Here is a 19,742-nt window from a genome sequence, read left to right on the forward strand (position 1 = left end):
TAGCCTTGAACTTAAAAGGCTTTCCGGAAAGGACACTCACAGTGGCAGGTCCAATGATGGTCACTCCCTTCTGGTCCGCCTTCTTGATCAGCTTCCTTGTGAGGGCCTCAGGGATGCCTTCAGCTATGATGGCGATGGTCCGGATCTAAAGGACAGTCCTTCCTGTTAACTTTGTGCCTCAGATGAAGCAACGGGGTGGCGCCCTTAATGGGACCCACCTTCCATGCCCCCTTCCAGGCTCTAAGAACCAAGTATGCAGTTAACCAAGTTATCAGTATGCAACCCTTTCTTCCCATAGGCCTCTGTCACTAGCCTGACCACTCCAACCCTCTCCCAAAAAGAGAGGTGTAGACATCCAAAGCCAATCTCCATTGGTTAACACCACAGTAACTCAGGAACCAAGCAGGAGCAAATGTTTCTGAAAACCCACTACCATCAAGAGTGGCTATATTCTCTCCCAACCAAAAACCCACAAGACTCAGACCCACCTGTTCCCCACCTGTCCTAGTGCCTATTCATAAAGCAGGTATCTATGGCTTTTTCCACTGTGTCCTCTGAGTCTCTGACTCTATGTCCCAGGGTCAGTAAGGGACACAAATGAGCTGCTTACACACTCAGACCAGAGAGTGGGCTGGGGGAGAAAGCCAGAAGGAGTGGGGGTGGGCAGGAAAGATCGAGAACCATCTCTCTCTGGCTCTAGAACAGGGGCCAACAAACTTTTTCTGCCTTTTTTGGTCATGTGGTCTCTGCAGTAACTACTAAACTTTGCCTCTGTAGCATGAAGGCAGCCATGGACAATACATAAATGAACACAGCATGGCTGTGTTCTAACAAAACTTTATTTGAGAACCAGACAGTGGGCTAGGTTTGACCCTTAGGCTATAGTTTGCTAAACTTCGCTCTAGAATAAAAAAGCAGCTCATTTTCAGCAGGTGTGCTTTTGTTTTTGCTTCACTGAGATGGCAAAACAAGTTTACATCCTCCAGTCATACACTGAACTAAGCCAGTCTGGGATCAGACGATAATTGTGAACAGAAGAATCAATATCTTAATCTATAAAGACTCATACAAATCAGTAACAAAAAACACAAACACTCAACAGGAAAAAAAAAAAAGGAAGGGAGAGCAAGTCACAAAATATAAATGGTCAATAAATGTTTTTAAAAGCTCATCTTAGGGGCGCCTGGGTGGCTCAGTCGGTTAAGCGTCTGCCTTCAGCTCAGGTCATGATCCCGGAGTCCCAGGATCGAGCCCCTCATTGGGCTCTCTGCTCAGCAGGGAGCCTGCTTCTCCTTCTCCCACTCCCCCATGCTCATGTTCTTTCTCTCTCTCTAATAAATAAATAAAATCTTTTTTTTTTTTTTAAAAGCTAATCTTAGTTAATAATCAAAGATATGCAGATTAGGGACGCCTGGCTGGCTCAGCAGGTTAAGCATCTGCCTTCAGCTCAGGTTGTGATCCCAGGGTCCTGGGAGCAAGCCCTGCGATGGGCTCCTTGCTCAGCAGGGAATCTGCTTCTTCCTCTTCCTCTGCCCCCTCCTCCCACCTGTGTGCGCATGTGCGTGTGCACTCTCTCCCTAATAAATATAAATCTTAAAAAATATGCTAATTAAATAGAACACCTATCACTTGTCAAATACATGCTTGTTTTTCTTAGAGAGTGCGTGTGTGGGAGCAGGGGTGGAGGCACAAGGAGAGGGAGAGAGAATCTTAAGCAGGCTCTACCCCAATGCAGAGCCCAACTCAGGGCTCCATCTCACGACCCTGAGATCATGACCTGAGCAGAAATCAAGAGTCAGATGCTTAACCGAGTGAGCCACCCAGATGCCCCAAATACATGTTTTTAAAACGCAAACATTCAGTGTTGGCCAGGGTACAAGGAAGCAGGCATTCCTGAATCACTGATGGAGTTTCTGTCCTTACAACTTTTCTGGAGGGCACCTGGGCAGGATGGATCAAAGGCTTTCAAATCTGCACATTCTTTTTTTTTTTTTTTTTAAGATTTTATTTATTTATTTGACAGAGAGAGACACAGCGAGAGAGAAAACACAAGCAGGGGGAGTGGGAGAGGGAGAAGTAGGCTTCCCGCTGAGCAGGGAGCCCGATGCGGGGCTCAATCCCAGGACCCTGGGATCATGACCTGAGCCGAAGGCAGACACTTAATGACTGAGCCACCTAGGCGCCCCTAAATCTGCACATTCTGATGCAGCAGTCTGACTTCCAGACATTTATGCTGGGGAAATAATTAAGAACATATGCAAATGTTCATCTAAGATGCTCACCACAAGACCTGAAAAAGCGAAACTGATGTTTGCCAATGAGTATTTATGGATGTGGAAAGAGTAACTGAAGAAAATGGACTACAAAACAGTCACGTATAGTATTATTCCACATGTTCAAATCCAGAAAAAGGAACAGAGGAGGATCTATTCAAATGTTGGCAACCATATTTCTGGGAAACTGGAATTGACTGAGGTATTCATTTTTTTTCTTTTTATTTAATAGTATTTAAATTTTCTCTACAATAAACATGTAATAATTTTATAATAAGAAATTGCTTTTGATTCTGTTGTGAAAGCCGGTCTTAGCAGCACAGGGGGGACCTGGTGGGGGGCAGATGATCCTGAACGGACTCTCTGTTAGCCTAGGTAAGCAGCCCTATCCAGCCTGCTTGCCCTCAGTTACCACACTATCTTCTAAAGATCAAGCGTATCCAACCACTTTCTCCCACACCACCGGCCAGTCCTGAGCGCCAAGTCCTTTTTCCACGGTGCCAGAAGACACCATTCGGGAGCTTTCCCTGCTTCCCCACCCCTGTGCCCACTGATCTACCTGCGCATAATTCATGGTCTCAATGGTACTGTCATAAGCTGAGCGGAGAGAGGCAAAGTTGATCAGCACGTCTACTTCTGGGTGTTTCTTCATGGCATCAGCCATGTTCTTGAAGACAGGGATCAGGATCTCCTTGTGACCCCAGTAAAACTTCTGCTTGTGGTCCCCACTGAGAGAGGAGGAAGACGGGTCAGGATACCCCCAAACTGTCAGGGCTGGGGAGGGGGAAGCCAACGGGAGGAGCTTCATCTAGAAGGTGGAGAGACAGGGTCCCACATGTGGGAAACAGATCCCCTAGGAATATGGATCGCCCCCAGTCTGGGATGGCAGATGCTCCCCCAGCAAAGGGGATAATCTTGCTGGCTCCCCTGGGTCTGTCTTAGTGAGGGAGAGGAGATGAGGAAATCCCACTTGGCAGCCATCTCTTGCTTCCCGCCGTGGTGGGACTCACGTGAAAGGGTACACCATGGCGGCCACCGAGGGCTCATCTCGGGAGCAGACATAGTCGAAGTCCAGCATGCCCTGCACGGCCCGGGTCTGCATGCCCCACACGATGGCCTTGGTATGGCAGCTGAAGAGGGTGGCACTCTTTCCTGGTGGGCAAAGACACAGCGAGTGCACCCAGAACACACACTCCCGGGAGACAGGTAGGGGCTGCCGCACCCCTCCACACCCAGTCCGGGGAGAAGGGCTCATCAGCATGGCAAAGGGACGTCAAGAGGCTGGGACTCTGAGAGCTGGGAGAAGAGGTGCCCTGGTTTCTTTGCAAAGAGGTGGCAGAGCAAAGAGAGCTAAGAGGATCTGCCTAGCTGGTAAAGAGCTAGCAATGAACACAGAAAGGACTCCCGTGCAGAGAAAAGACCCACAGGCGGAGAATCCCTACAGGAGGAACTGCTCCGCCTCACAGGACAGGCATGTAATCAGCATTTTGCTTACATGCAAATGAAGGCTTGATCGATTATTTTTAAAGACGCTGAGAAAAAAACATCAAGCTCTCCCAATTCTGGTGGCCACACGATTTCAAACAACCCAACAATTATCACCTCTAAATCTGGACATTCCCACATGGGGGGGTGGGGGGTGGGGAAATTCCCACACTTAGGTCAAGATCCGAATCCTCAGGATTCTAGGTCAGTGTAGGTCCAAAGAAGAGGCTGGCTGCAGCCTTATTTCTACCTGAGGTTCTGGTCGGAGCACACTGGCTTCGTGGCATCCCCCCAACATTCTCTGTGCCGTCCCCTCCCTCCTGTCCGCCTCCCTCTAGCAGGTGGCCCTCTCCTGCTCAGAACAAGGCTCTCGGGCAATTCTCCAGGGGGCAGAAGAGTGAGAGGCAAAAGAAGCGGGGAGAAGAGCTGTCAGAAGTGCTTGCACGGCCTGAAGGAAAAGGCCCCTTCACCACCCTGCAGACAGGTGACCTGTCCCTCCCATTCTCTGCAAGTCACTGGAGGACAAGTCACTGGAGGAAAGTAGCCCCTGGGGAGGCTCTCAGCTCCCCCGGGGAGAACTAGGCACCGAGCTCAGGGGCCATCTGGTCTTAATTAACCTAGTGTGCTAGTGCAGGCTTGGCTAATCAGGTTTAAGGTCTGATAAAATAAATTTGAGATCACTCTCCCAAGGCATGCAAGGTTCTCATCCCTACATAGGCTTGCTTCTTCCCTCTCAGCTGTAAGCTTCTCATACCAGAAGTCTCCTGCTGTTCCAAATACCTGGGACTTGCTGTCACCAGATCCATCTGGGTTCTCATGAGACATGAGCTCACCGAACAAAGACGGCCACCTAATCCAGTACCCTCACTTCCCAGGCCCCGGAACCTGAAGCTCAGAGCTGACAGATGATGGAGAGTCTGTCATCTAGCATCAGGGCCAGATTATATACTAAATTACGATGCAGCTCAACTGTACAAGGGAGGAGGGCAGGATACAAGCCAGAAGGGCCCGGCCTCGCCCCACCCTTGGGGGAACCCACACACCCCCCAAGTCAGAGTGTGAGCAAGCACACAAACATGCATCTGTCTACCCGAGAGAGTACAGAAAAGCCTGGAATCTCTCCAAGCCCAGGTGCACATCCAGCATGAAAGGGGCAGAACTCAAGCGTGCTCCTGCTTGAGCGCAGAGATGGCAAAGCCCAAGGTCGTCATCCTCAGCCCACCAGCGGCAGGGGCTAACTAACACCCCCACCAGGCTGCTCTGCTGGCTCAGGGACTAATAGTAAGAGACCCCAGCCCTTGGGTGGAAGAGCTCTCAGAACTGGGGTAGACCCCTGTTCTTTTGGCACAGTCGGCCTCAGCTCTGGTCTTTCAGGTAACAAAGGATCTTTCCAGAGACAGGAAACATAGGAATTAAAGGCACATAGTGAGAGGGCTGCATCCCTGGCCTTCCTAGGGGGATATCTGATCCTAGCCTAGTTGCCCCTTCCCCTCCCCTTGGCAAGGGATCAAAGGTCAACATCTGAAGTTTCCCCTTGCCCAGGAAAAATCTCCCACAGCTGTGAATGTCAAAAAGTTAACTGGAAGCCCTGATGCTTTGAAGGGACAGTGTTTGCGTGAACGTGTGAGTGAGCACGGCAAATGTCCCTCGTAAGCAATGACCTCCTACCCCAAGGCCCAGATCCCCTCTTCAGATTTACTGCACATCCAACTGGGCTTCTACCTCTCTCCTTGACTTGTCTAGCCTGTCTTCCACCCAAAACCCAGAGAAGTCTGAACCCGCTGCTGGCACTGAGAGCTCAGGGATGCAGGAGGCAGTGGTGAGGCCAGGTGGGAAGGTAAGAAGAGACCTTGAGACCCAGATGAGAATCCCAGAAGCCTGAGGTTGCCCTCCTCGCCCCTGCGCTGCCCCTCCGCCTTTAGCTTCCATGGCTCCCTCCTTCCCAGGACGCCCCTCCCTCCTCAGCAAACACCACTCCACTCTCCAAGGCTGTGGGCCTGGCTCTTACTCCCACGCTCCCTACCCTGTTCTGTCCTGTCCGGAGGGCAGAGCCAGAGACAGCTGGCCAGGGGAGCGCTGAGTGGGGGTGGGAGCGACTAAGCAAGGGTGGGAAAGCAAGGGAGGGCGAAGACTAGGACTTGGGGGGAAACAAAGCACACGGAAGACTATAACCTGCTAACAAAGCCACACACAGAGCTGGGGCGGGGTGGGGGCATCCTACCTTGCAGGGGTCTTGGACTTGGGACTGAATCTGTCAAAGAAAATGACCAAGGCAGCTGAGTCACCTGCTGGTGGCTGGAGGCTTTGGAGGGAGAGGGTGGGAAGAGGGAAGGGTCCCAAGGACAAGCCTCGTAGGGCTGATGCCCTCACTGTCTCTCATCTATTCCACAACAGACAGGAGTGAAGCCAACAAAAGAGAAGAGAGCACTGATCAGCAGTGCAGAAGCAAGAAAGGGCAAAGGGCCAAAAGGCCAGAGAGGGGGCGGGAGAGGCAAGAAGGCTTGGAAGGGGTGCTGAACACCACAGGCCCTCAGGCTTTGTGGAGGGGCAGCTGGCCAGATCCCACCCTCGTAATGCCAATCCCGTGTCTGTCCCCATGAAGCACAGTGAGATGATTAGGTCACTGTGGGCTGGACCTGTCACTGTGCTGTAGACAAAGCTGCTGGTTTGGGGGACTGCAGGGGAACAGCTTATAATCTCAAGGGCCTAGAGCCTGTAGAACTATTTCACAAAATGCCTCAAGCGCACGCGGTCTGTACCAGGAAGAGGCTGCAGCAGCCCCGTGCTGACCAAGGCCTAGTACACCTCACGCTGGCTGCAAGGGCTGACTGGCAGGGGTCGCGTCTGATGAACCAGAGGACGGACAGACAGGGGAGGCGAAATGCAGATGGGCTGGTTACTGATGTGTGCTCTTATGGTGGGCTCACAGGAAGGGGGGTCTTCAGAAGAGCCCCAGGAGGTGGGATGGGCATGTGGGCGCTCGCTCTGCCGTCCCAGCTCTAAGGCTCGTGCTCTCCACTGAGAAGCAGAGTCTGGGAGATCTTGCCACCTCTGGGTATTTCTGTCACCCTGTCTCTCCACAGTTTCCCTGCCCAGCTCACAGGCCCCTGCGGGAAGTAAGGGGGTAGAAGAGAAGATAGTAGGGAGCGGGGTGACTCAGGCGCAGCGTGGGTCCTCAGTGCCAGGAGAGACAGGGGAAGGCTTAGGAAGGCCTGAGTCTTCATGTCCTCATGTCCATTTTGGCCCATGTGCCACACCCACTCTCATAGCAAAGCCCAAACCCTGTTCCAGTGCCCCAGGAGGGCCTAGACAGGGCAAGCAGAATGGGGCGGGGGGCAGGGGGAGGGAGCCTGAACCTGCTGGCAGTTACCTTGTGGCATGGCAGGCTTGGCTTTCTTTGCGGGTGCCACCTCATCGGCCCTGGACTCAGAAAAAGATGCCGTCCTGCTGGGGGCTGGAGTCTGGAGTGGGACAAGGAGACAGCGTAAGAGCCACAGGTAACAACTGGGAAAAAGAGCTATTGGTCCTTAAGCTTTGGTTCCTTAAGGCCCAAGGAAATCGGGTAACAAGAACCACCATGTACAGAACTATCCTCTACAAAGTGCTTCCAAAAGTATTATTCTAACAACCCTCTTGAGATAGGAATTAGTATTGTCTCATTATCACAGATGAGCAAACTGAGGCTCCGAGAGGGCATGACACCTGCCAACGTCCTGCTCTCAACAGGATTTGAACTCTGGTCTGATTTTAAACCCCCTGGTCCAGGGGCACCTCGCTGGCTTAGTCAGTGGAACGTGCGACTCTTGATCTTGGAGTTGTGAATTCAAGCCCCATGCTGGGCACAGAGTTTACTTTAAAAACTAAACTAAAGTAATAAAAACCCCTGGTCTTTCCATTATACTACCTCGACTGGGCAGAAAAAAAATTGGCAAACATACAGAAACCAACCTGTCTTTCCCCAGTGCCCCCAGATGGCCAGGGACAGAGCAGGGGCACTGTGCTCTGGATGGGGGTAGGTATGAGGGGGAGGCAAAGATGACACAAAGATGCTTTAAGGTGGAGGACAGGGGGCACCTACCGATGTACTCCCACTGGCATTGAGGAGGAAATTTGCAGTGTGAGCGGCTGTGGGTGGCTGGTTGGGGATGGGGCGGTGGCCTAGGGCCATGCCCACAATGGCCGTCATGTGAGTCTCAGTGCCAAAGACATGGATGGGGATCCCAGTGGTCTTCCCTGTGAGGGAAAGAAAAGAATCCATCATTCAAGTCTTCAAGTAAGTACCCAAGTCCACAGGACTCTGCAAAGGCCCCTGCCCGGCATCTAGTGCTTTTTTCTGCACAAGACAGACCAATTGCCCTATTTTCACCACCAAGCAACTCTTTGTAAAGACCACCTGCTGATAAGAAGAGCAAGAAGGAGCTTTCCTGATACCCTGAAGCGGCCGCGAGCATAATTAGGGTCTGCGCTGTCCTGCTGGCCGCTGGACCCTGGCCCTCCAATCCCCTGACCTCGATATCTGCCTGGCCTGCCTCTGTTCCTGAGCTCCTGGGCTCACTTTCTCGGGGCTCTGGCCCTTCTCCCTTTGCAGAGCCCTCCCGTCACCCGGCTCAGCCTGAGTGCCACCTCCCATGGAAGGCCTTCCCTGGCCTCCTCCCCCCAGCCCCTGGCCGCCTCACTGTATGCACACCTATCGAACAGCATCTTCTTTTAGTAATCGTTTATTTGTTTAATGTCTCTGAGTTCAGTGGCCCAACTGTGACGAACATTCACTGTGCTGTACCCAACGGCTGTCCCCACAGCAGGACCTCAGTTGTAGGTGAAAACGAGGACTAGCACCCCTTTGAGTGATGTAAGTGGGCTACTGTTTGCCAAAACCACCGCATTTGGGAAGATGGGAGGATGGAAAGCTTTTGCCCTTCCAATCAAAGGGCACGGCATGCGCCCTGAGCAAGAGCATCTTGTCACCTCTCTGATACCTCACATGAACCCCTGCCCCACACATAACTGCTCTTAGCAATGGGGGCTGCACTAAAGACCAAAGCCACTGGTGACCAAGTTCACGTCTCAGGCTCCATGAGGTCAACTTAGGGAGACATACTCTTAGTCCAGACGGAGAGGAGGCCCCCAGCTTCTGGAGAGCTCTAAATGTGAGGTCTCATGAACCTGCTGGAGATCCTCAAAATGCAGAAGGGAGAAAGGAAACCAAAACAGATGCCACCACCCTCTTGCCCCTCATCTCAGCGAGGGACACTGCTCTCCCGTCCTACCAGTTACCCGCCCTTTTTCTCCTCTCCCCCACAGTCTGAGAGATCTCCACCCTCCCGCCTCTGAACCTGCTGTCCACCTGGCAGCCAAACAACCCTTCCAACCCGAAGTCAAGGTGTGCCCCTCCCTCAAAGTCTTCCACAGGCTGCCAGCCCAGGGGCATGGCCAAGTGCTCCCGGCACCTGGACCACTCCCACATGGCTCCCGCTGCCTCCCTGCCTTGCTGCCAACACCCCGCCTTTGTTCCCTCGGCCCTGCCCGCCAGTCCCACACAGCAGCACACTCCCACTCGGGGCCTTGGAACTTGCCCTTCCCACCGTGGTCACCGCCGAGCTGCTCCCTCCTCTCCTCCAGCTCACTGCTCAAATGTCACCTTTTCGGTGAATCATTCCCCGATCACCCCATTAAAGCCAGGCCTGTCCCCTCCCACATACGCTATCCCTTTCTTCGGCTTTGTTTGTTTTCGCGGCACCTTGTGCCACCTGACATAACAGTCAATGTTCTCAGCAGCACAAGGGCTTGCTGTCTGTCACGTGTGCGGCTGTAACCCCCGTGCTCTGCCCGGAGCCTGGCACAGGGCAGGTGTTCCACAAATATCTGTTAAACAAACAGCTGAATGGCAATGCTTTATGAACCATTCTGAAGTTTAGGTCGGGGGCTCCGCATCATAGGAGCACAGACACTGGAAGCTGAAGCAAGCTGCATATCCAGGAAGTGGGGTACATGAGCAAGTGTCTGAGGACCGACCCGCTTCCAGGAAGCCCAAGGCGGCAGAGAAAAGGTCCCCCCGCCCAATCTTACCGACTTCTCCCATCACTCGCAAGCCCTCCTGATAGTTGGGGCCACCTCTTCGGACAAAGATGGTGACCTCATGCTCCTTCAGGGGGCCCTGGTAATCTCGAATTGCTCTCACGATGCCCTGAAAGCATGAAGGGCCGACAGACATGTAACTAAAAAACAGGCAGTCCTAAGTCAATTATTATTTATAATCATGATAAACATACCACGGTGTAGGTAAGGAGGGCTGCTTCTCATGAAGAAGCATGGCGGGCCCAGCAGTCAAGAATTTCACACGTGTGGAAGAGACTACCCACAAGCAACGGAAAGGCCTAGGATTCATGGGCACTCGTGCTGCTGCTGAGGTAACGCTGCTGAGGAGCCTGGGAGTCACACCCCTCGATGCACGGGATGCTGGCTCCCATCATCCTTGTTATCTCCTATTGCAGTCTGGGGGGAAATCGAGGCCAGGGTCCAATGCAAGAGTTCTCAGAGCTATCAGGACATGATCCACTTAAACATCCAAGTCCTACTAAAACCTCTTCCAGCAATTTCGGGGATCAGCCCTTGCAATGAGTATCAACTCTGGAAACAATTTGGAAGAAGGTACAGGTGCGTACGAGTTCTGTCTCTCCAGACAGGAGGCTAGTTTATGGAGCCCAGAGTGTGATGTCTGTCACCCAAGGCATTCCACCTGAAGCTCTACACCCAGGTCCTGCTCCAGACCTGAGCAGCCTACCAACTCTGCGGCTTACTACAGGGTTGCTCAGAAGTGAGCACAAAGCCGTCAAGATTCACCTGCTTCAGGTCCGTTTGCTGAATCAGGGCCAATAAAGGAGACCCTGTTTTAGGCAAGACTGACAAGGCCTGGTCCCCCACTTTTTCAGAGGTCACTTGCAAGACTGGCATTTATTTATTCATTATTCTCAAAACTTACACGCTCAACTACCAGGTGGGACACATTCTTCTGAGGAGCCTCACTGAGCATAGGATAGTACGAAACAAAACATGGCCTCCTGAGGTGGTTGCTGAGAAGGGGACAACTCTCGATCCATGTTAGTGCTGTCGTCCTTCCTGACCAGCAGTCACACTCTGAACTGTGTGCCCTGACGCCCCTGACCTGTGCACAGGGACCCAGGCTGACAGGCCCTGGCTGGATGAACAACAGTCCCAGATCACTGGACCATTTTCCTCATTCTGACCTTTTGGAAAAGACCCGCATCTATCCCAGTGTCTTCTGCATCCCCAACAAGGGACCCTGGGACGAGAGCCCCTACTGACCTGGGTAAGTCATGGGAAACTGCTTCTGCCTCAAACCCTGCTTATGGAAACCTCCCTTTCTGGCTTCCCCCAAACCCACATTCTCCAGAAACTGCACGGTCCCCTGTGGCTGATTACCTTGAACGTGGCAGCCACATTGGTGAAGTTTGCGATGCTGCCTCCAATGATGAGGATCTTGCCTGTGTTTGGAGTAGAAGGGTTATTAGAAAGGGAGACTTGAACATCTTACCAGAAATCTAACTGAGGGAGTTCTCCCAAGCATTAGGAAGTATCAGTGCAGAGGCTGGCTGGGGTGGACAGCAGGCTGGCCTCCCCTGACATCCATTCAGTCTTAACCGACTCAGCTTTCCATCACCTGTGCCCTCGAGCCAGTGGTTAATCCAAACTCACCGAACCTCTATATCATTCCTGGTTGGCACTCAGAAACCCAGGTTAGTTTCCGGATACCCCCGGTGGGAATCTCTTCTGGCTTAAGGGAAGGTGACCTGCTATGCGTAATCCACAAACACTGGACAGGTGGTAAAGGGAAGCCGGGAATCCCACAGCCCAGATTAGTAAATGTAGAAGTGGGCCACTAAAAAAAACAAACCTAAAAAAAAAAGTGGGCCACTAAGATCTGAGCTTATAGCAGTCAGTAAGAGCACGCTGCTGCCTCCTCCCCCGCACCTGCTCATAGGGCTCTAGGTACACATCACTTCCTTGCCTCCCTGGAGCTCCCCCGTCCAACAGCCACACTGCCCACTGTATACTTGGAGAAACAGAAGTCCAGAAGCTGAATGACTAACCCCAGGCTGCCAAGCACCAGGACCACCACCTCAGTGCCTCCTCGCCCAAAGCTGTTCCCACTGCAGCACAAGGGGCCGTCCTGGGGAAGGAGCATGTGTGTCTCACCATCTGGGTGCTTCTCCCGGGTCATGAGGGAGAGGATCGTCTTGGCGTAGTCATAGGTCTGCTGCTCACTGGGGGCGCCCGAGTATTCCCCGTAGTTTGCCAGCTCGTTGACACCCCCTAGGTCACAGATGGTATCACTGCCAGGGAGACAGAGAAGTCAATGCTGGCTCTGACTCGAGCGGCAGAGGGTGGCAGCTTGGTGCCGAGGAGGACACGCAGATGCCCCAGAGCCCTGTGGTCAGCCTATGGGACCGATCCCTTGGGCCTCAGACCCTCCAGGGTCCACAAAAGTCACACCAGAAGGTTAAGTGCACTGCATCAGGCTCTCCCTGGCAGTGAGCTCTGCTAGCCCCAGGCCATCGTGGGGCTCTGGGTTGACACTGGTAAGTAAAGGGAACAAGGGGCGCTTCCAGACACAAAGAAAAACCACGCATTCTAGGATTCCCTGCCAGGCTGCCCAACAGAGAAGTGAAACGGTTGCAGCCAGAGGAGGGCCGAGCCAGGCACAGAAGGGAACGCGGCAGATTACTGCCTGGAAATGAGCAGATGCCTACCGTGCTTTAAGAGAAAAACCACCAATTATTGCAAAGGGTATAGAATATGGGCTCAACATTCCTATGAAGTGTGGAAGTATGAAGACTTACACAGGCATTAAAACAGCTGGAAGGAGGGAAGGAGGGGTGGGGAAACAGCCAGGCAATGTTTACTTTTAGGTGCTTCTCTGTATTTACTGTACCTCTGCATGAAGCATGTAACGTTAACTATAAAGATTAAAACTAATAAAAGCAATCTCATTTGGAAGTAAACAAGAAAGTTGCAGAAAACAGCGTAGAGGACAGGCGTTCCCCAGAGTCTCTGCTGTGCACCAAGGGGAGGAAATGAAGATCCCCATCCCCACTCCGAGGTGAAGCAATTTGATCCAGATCACGCACACGTGACTCCAGGCAGACCTGGTTGCCCTCCCATCAGCAGCCCCTCTGTCACCTGTACACGACCGAGGCACCGCCTCCAGCCACCATGGTCCAGATCCTCCCCTTGGGGTTCAGCAAGGTCAGCTTCAGGCTCGCCCCACTTTTGGCATCCAGGTCCGCAATGTAAGCTTCCTAGGGACCAGACAGCAACAGGTGGGTCCTGGAGGTACCCCCTTCACTGGGTCCCAGCTCCCAGGACCCTGCTCCTTTCCCTGGAGATACATGAAGAGGTCCTCAAGCCTTAATAGGGTCAGGGAGAGGAGCTGGGCAGGGCCCTACGTGCCTGGGACAAAACATGATGACATCCTCAAGTACCAAAACCACCCACAGCCAAAGTCACTGCCTGGGGACAAACTTCCCTACTCCTTTGTCTCCGACCTCAAGTCCTGGCCCTCTGCCCAAGTCCTAAGCCTCACTAGGTCACCCTGCTACTGCCACAGCCCCCCACTCCCAACGTCTGCCTGCCTGGCTCGTAACAAGCCTCTCCACCTGCAGACCCCATCCCTTCTCCCAGCCCAGCCTCTTCCCCTGGCCTGGGTTATGACTCACAGGCCTGATCCTGCTGTGAGGACCTCTCAAGAGGATGGGGTGGGAAAGAGCTATTAAAATTCTCAGCAAGTGGCCAAAAGAACTACCTTCCTCTGGCACGATTAGCAAGAGCCACTCGGAATTATCAACAAATCAAGTTAAGAGCCCAGGGAGGTTGATTGAGAGAGAAGTCTGAAAGGATTTCTGGCCAGGATTCAGAGGCTTGGCTGACTCCCACCCCCACCTCCTTTGGGGTTTTAAGAAAATTAAATGGTTCTCAACCTTCCTTTCCTGCCAAATATACAGCCCACAGTGGGGCGGGGGGGGGGGGGGGGAGGGAGGCGATGCTCCTCTGATATCAGTCACCCTCTCCCAGGTCCCCTCACCCGCCATTTCCTCCCCAGAGCAGCCATACCTCTGGGTAAGCCTCACGCCCGAAGGGAGGAGGGAACTCTATATCACCCCACTTCACTTTGCAGATGTAGTCGGCTGTGGCATCTATCTTGGCCGCCAAGTCAAGGACGTAGACGCCATCTTTGGTCACAACTGCAAGAAAAGCAGAGGCAATCAGATGCAGGCCCCAGGCAGAGGCGACCGCCGACCTCCAAACCCCTCCACAGGCTTCCCCACACACCAACCACCCACCCTGGGGTCCCACCCAGACTCTAACTGTCCAGCTCCACAAAAAACCAGATGGCCCTTCCACACAACTTTTACCCCATTAAAAGAAAAATAAATTATTTAAGACTGCCCCCAACCTCTGACCTATAGGTAATGCGACAGGAAAGTCTGTTTTAGTTACCATGACAACTTCTCAAAAATACTTATTTATTTATTGGCGGGGGTGCAGGCAAGTTGGGGGAGGAGCAGAAGGAGAGGGAGAAGGAAAGAAGCAGACTCCCTGCTGAGTGCAGAGCCCCCCATCCCGTGACCTATGAGATCATGACCTGAGCAGAAATCAGGAATCGGACGCTTAACCAACTGAGCCACCCAGGTGCCCCTGTGCCGTGGTAATTTTTTTTTTTAAACAGGATAGAGCAATCCTTTATTTTTAGACACTTTCACAAAGAGGTTTTCAGTAACTGAACTTTCCATTGGAGAAGAGAGAACATGAAAATCAGCCTCCAGCCATCAGCAGCAGCTCTGCTCAGGGCCTAGGATCCTGCTTGCCCAAGTGGTGAGGTGGAGGTGCGTACTTCCCTTCCTTTATTAGTTTATCCCACTGCCTCCTGACGTCACTCAGACGTTCTACGAAATCATCAAATTCTATCTTGCACGCTTTCTCTGCAACGCGTACCACCGATTCCAGGCGCACATTCTATCCATTCTTTTTCAAAAAGCATGGCATCGACCTGGAATCTTGTGAGGCTGCTCAGCACTTTGGATTGTCATCCAATGATCTAAGTTAAGGCCCAGCCTTTTCTGCACATCAAAGAAAGGCACGGCATCACGCCACCATGCCTTGCCTCCTCGCTGGCCGCCGCTACTGGATGATCTCACCATGGCAATTTTTAAACTTTTTTTTATCTTTTTTTTTTTTTAAGATTTTATTTATTTTTGACAGAGAAAGAGAGACAGTGAGAGAGGGAACACAAGCAGGGGGAGCAGGAGAGGGAGAAGCAGGCTTCCCATGGAGCAGGGAGCCCAATATGGGGCTCGATCCCAGGACCCTGGGATCATGACCTGAGCTGAAGGCAGACACTTAACGACTGAGCCACCCAGGCGCCCCTAAACTTTTTTTTAAATGCTACATTCCATGCCTTCAATCTAACCATTCACCCCTTCCACAGTCTTGCCCTTAAAACAAAAAGCATTAAGATACTGACTGCTATCGGAAGACCCCCCCAGGTGTGTCCAGGTGGGTTTCCTGAGGTCAGCTAAGTGAAGCCTTAAGTGTCTAGGGGAGTGAGAAGCCTCGGGATGCACTGCGCCCCCAGCCAGGATTCATTTACTGCCAACTAACTGGACATCCATCTTCCCTTTACCCCAGGGTCATTTAGCTAATTAAGTTAGCACAGAGCCATCTGGTTCATTAGAGGGGCTGCATCCCCAGCTGGAACCTGGAATCGGACTTTGCCCTGAGCAGCCCTGGCTAGAGCCAGCTCCTACCACCCTCCTCCCTCACAGCCTGAGAGGCTTGGACCAACATCTTCCCAGCCTTGGGGCTCAATGACTGACCAACTCCTGGGGCGGGGGGGCGGTGCTCCAAGGGCACAGAGAGGAAAGAAGAGCCTAAGTAGTCAGATCAGTGCAGAGGCAGCCCGGACCCTGGTAGCACAGCTTAACCCACTGGCAGGAACAGCCACTAAGCAGAGATTCAGGTCAAAATCAGGACTTCCCCATCACAGAACAAATTAAAACCAAAGAAAGCTGGAGTTGGTTTAAAAGAGGAATAATCATTGTCTTCTGAGAGCTCAGAAACAGCAGACTGCATTCCATGAGCCCAGATATTCCTCTGCAACCATACACCTGTCTGGACTGCCCTCTATGAGTGCGGGGTCTGGTGTTCCGAAGGTCAAGGCCAGGGTTACCACAGGCATGGGGACCCTGTTATAACTGCACCTTGCCCAGGGCCCCCACCCCCACCCCCAGCACAGCCAGTTACCAAGGGGGTTGATCTCGAGGTAGGTGAAGTACAGATCCTCATAGAAATTGAAGAGGCCAGAGATAAAACTGGCCAGAATCCTAGAGGGAGAGGGAGAGAGGGATGGTCAATCCTCAGGGAGCCAGGGAGCAGGCCCAGCAGCAGCCCCCAAACACTCCCTCCCCACAGCAATCTCTCACTGCCACGGACAGCTCCACTTCCTAACACTCGCCCCGCCAACCTCTCACTTTCCTCTGTGAACCGTGCTCCCTGGACATCACTCTTCAGCCACTGAGGCGGAAAGGAGCTGTCAGGCATGAAGCTGGAGACAGTGATGCCAGACAGACAGGGGCAACGAGGTGAGGGACGCAGACGGCATATTTCAGTCTGAGCCAGCCTCCTGTCCACCCCCAGCGCCCCTCCTCGGGACAGGGAAGGACTGTGCCTACCCTCCCACCCAGATGCTGGGGCGGGGCAGGGTGGATGTCCACACAGGGAAAACTGCCTTGCTTTCCCTGCTCTGTGCCCAGAGCTGTCAGCCTTCCCCATTCCCCTGCTGCCACTTGCTGGCCCTCCCTCTCACTCAACTCTTTCTTATCTCCAGGAGCATGGACCAACAGGTGTTTCTTGATGTCCTCAGGATTCAGTTTCTTGTCCACGCCAACGAGCAGTTTCTGGGCTTTGGCGTCCACGTCACCCACATCCACCCCACCTTCATGGTGGAACAGGACATAGTCCCCTTCTCGGGTAGCATAGATACAGACGTAGAACTCCTCCGCCTTGAAGGGGAAGACAGGACCACGTGGGTGAGGGGCACTGAACTGGCGAGCCCAGCCCCTGTGGTCTCATTTCTAAAACCCTAGTAGAGAACAATCACTCGGGGAGACCTGTCCACCATCTTCCCCTCGGGGACAAGAGGAGAGAAGAGACCACTGCCTAGCTAGCAGACAGTCCAGCCTCAGCCACGGGGACCTGACCTGGGGGAGGGTGCCTGCCTTCAAGTCTTTCTCATCCCAGCACTGAGAAGTCCCCTCTGTTACCAGCCCCGATTCCTCCCTGCTCCATCTCTGGACTCCCTGCTCCATGGCACCCCTCAGACCCTCGGTGCAGCTTCAGAGACTCTGGTCCCTTTGACTTTTCTCCAGCAGCTTGCTTTCTTCCTTTAGCATTTTAGGGTCGACAAACACAAAGGGAAGGAGAAGACCCAGCCTGGAGCCACCTCACACATACCTGACTGTGGGGGACGAAGGGTTCGATCAGAAAGTTCTTGAGGAAGCCTCTGGCCTTGCCCACCTATGGGGATCAAGGAAGCTAAAGTTTAGATGGACAGCACACCTTGTTCCCCAGAGCAGGAGGATTGCCCTCTGCTCCCTCCACTGGCCATCCCATCGGAGGTAGGGCCCACGTACTACTGCCACAACATCTGACAGAGATTTTCCAGAAACCAGGGCAATGTGGTCACAGAGCCCTAAGCTAAAGAAGTATCCATGAGATTCCCCTCTTCCGTTCACTGCCCTCGTGTCGGCCGCACTTGGAAGTGTACTGACCTCACACGTTCTTGCTCTGCCTCCTCTGGAGGGTGACAAACGAGCTGGACTGACAGCGCTGCCCCGGCCCCCAAAGCACAGGCATCAGGAGTCCTCTCCATCCTGCCATCAGTTGCACAAATTACAGAGCCCAGACAAATCAAGGCTCTCCATCCCAGAGCTCAAGCAGAGAGACCCAGCCCAAGGACGGAAGTCCAGGCCCACAGAATTAGCAGGGGTGGCACAGCGGGGGAGGGAGTGAGAGCCTGACGGGGAAAACTTCACGCACACTTTCCTGGCTGAGGACAACAGGCCTGCAGAGCTAATCAGTTTGAGTGTGTCCCTGGTGGCCGCTGAGGCGAGACAGCCCTCATCCCAGTGTCCCGAAGCCCCCGCCCGCCTGCATGCGTCACTGCTGAGTCAGGGACCAGACAGTGATCCATCAGAGGTAATGAGCCGCTCCTGCTGGGGCTGACACCCCCCTCCCAACAGCCAGCCGAGAAGGGCGCATGAGGACCTCCCTGGCGTACCATTCAGCCCCCAACCCTGCTGTCCTCTCCCCAAAGGCCTGCAAGCACAAAGGCCAGTCAAGATCCCTCCGCCCCCAGGTCCACGTGCGACTTTTAGAAGCCCTCTTTACTCCAAGAGCCAGAAACTGGGGAATTACCACTAAGAGCTGATTTGAGAAAGCCCAGTAGAAGAGGCAGACGGCTCCATCACCATCCTCATCCTACATCCGGGACTGCCAAGGAAGAGAACAGCTCACCCCTGGTCATAGTCCCCCAAGACAGGACAGCACACCCTCCCCGGTCTCAGGGACACCTCAGCCCCCTCCCCCTCTCCTGTTCCCCAGCCCCTTCTAGGACCGAGAAGGAGAACTGCAATTTTATCTCTGAGCCTCTCCTAGCCTTCCCAAACCATATCTCACTTTAGCTCTCATCTCCAGAGCTGACATTAATCACAAAGTTGGGAGAAGCCAAGAACCGAATTTACTCTTCAGTATTAACAGTCTCATTTGAGGCTCTTGGCCCAATAATGTCTCTGCCTAAACGAGTCTGTGTCTTCTTTCTTGAACTTCTTCTTACCCACCCTCTTAGACATACACGGCACAAGCTGGAAACTGAAAAGAATGGAATTCCCTGAACGGGCCACAGAGACCCATCTCCATGTTTGCCTTTAAGAAACAGGCCATTTCCACCTGGCCATGAACTGTACTGGGGTGAGTTCTGCAGCCCATCTTGCCATTCCCTGATGGCAGAGCTGGGAATGAGCACCAGGCCTGGCCCTGTTACTCAAGTCAGCTCTGCAAGACCCTCGCCTTCCCCAGGCTGCAGTGTGTCTGGGTGCGGGGTGACCCACAGGGTTGCTGATCTGGAGCTGACCGCATCTGCTTCCGTTACCACAGCGCCTCCACCCCGACCTGTCCCCGTATACTCACGGTGGCCTCCTGTCCCAGCCGTGGTTTCAGCCAGGACTTAACACCTTCCAGAGTGAGGTTGACTCCCACGAGGCCTAGCTTTCCACGCCGTTTGATCAGCTGGTCTGGCTTGACCACCAAGCTCTGGAACGAGAGGGGTTTGTACTTAGAACAAGGAAAGAAAGAAGAGAGTCAAAGGCTATATATAGTTCTGGAACCCAAAGCACAGGACAGCCTGCATGGCTTCCAATCCACCCAGCCATTCTTCAGGGTCAACTCCTGGAAGCTCTCCTCACCTATCCCAGTTTACACCTTTCTTTTGACAACCAGGAATCCAGAGCCATCTGTGCCCAGGATGGGGCCTGGCACAGAGTAGGTGCTTGCCAAATACCCGCTGAATGAATGATTCCCTACCCTCCCTATGTGCTATCTTAGCTTCACTGAACCACGAACTCCTCAGAATATGGACCAGCACCTGTGTTCCAAAAGGAGGAGCAGAAAGACAGAGCCCTGGGGTGACAAAGGACCTTAGAGATCTGGTCAGTCCCATCCCGGTGCTTGATCCTGCCTGTAAGCCCAGCAAGCAGCCCCCAGGCACTGTTCACACTGCCTGTCAGGAAAGGCACCACTTCCTGAGGCAGGGGGAGGGAACGTGCACCCCCGGAAGCCGCCATGGGTCCTGGTCCTGCTCTCCAGGCCCTGCCTGGGCAGCCTGCCCTCCCCAACAGGGGCCCTGCAGGGAAC

General features: G+C 53.3%; 1 protein-coding gene and 1 pseudogene across 2 annotated transcripts in view; both read right to left on the reverse strand.

Moving 5' to 3' along the window:
* The window catches only part of ACLY (ATP citrate lyase), a 41,756-nt gene that overhangs the window by 16,883 nt on the left and 5,131 nt on the right, over positions 1–19,742 (reverse strand). The window contains exons 3-17 of one of the 2 annotated variants that reach the window (XM_032396488.1): positions 19,020–19,142; positions 17,286–17,348; positions 16,644–16,834; positions 16,077–16,156; positions 13,887–14,017; positions 12,957–13,075; positions 11,973–12,109; positions 11,199–11,260; positions 9,825–9,942; positions 7,837–7,991; positions 7,129–7,219; positions 5,980–6,009; positions 3,284–3,425; positions 2,833–3,001; positions 41–145 (exon numbers count right to left, since the gene is read on the reverse strand). In XM_032396488.1, the coding sequence (XP_032252379.1) occupies positions 41–145; positions 2,833–3,001; positions 3,284–3,425; positions 5,980–6,009; positions 7,129–7,219; positions 7,837–7,991; positions 9,825–9,942; positions 11,199–11,260; positions 11,973–12,109; positions 12,957–13,075; positions 13,887–14,017; positions 16,077–16,156; positions 16,644–16,834; positions 17,286–17,348; positions 19,020–19,142 (1,716 nt within the window). The remainder of the gene's footprint in view (positions 1–40; positions 146–2,832; positions 3,002–3,283; positions 3,426–5,979; positions 6,010–7,128; positions 7,220–7,836; positions 7,992–9,824; positions 9,943–11,198; positions 11,261–11,972; positions 12,110–12,956; positions 13,076–13,886; positions 14,018–16,076; positions 16,157–16,643; positions 16,835–17,285; positions 17,349–19,019; positions 19,143–19,742) is intronic. The other variant, XM_032396489.1, reaches the window with a different exon arrangement.
* LOC116626909 lies at positions 14,484–15,003 on the reverse strand (annotated as a pseudogene).

This window comes from Phoca vitulina, unplaced genomic scaffold (genome assembly GCF_004348235.1).
Source record: "Phoca vitulina isolate PV1807 unplaced genomic scaffold, GSC_HSeal_1.0 scaffold92, whole genome shotgun sequence".
Classification (NCBI taxonomy): domain Eukaryota; kingdom Metazoa; phylum Chordata; class Mammalia; order Carnivora; family Phocidae; genus Phoca; species Phoca vitulina.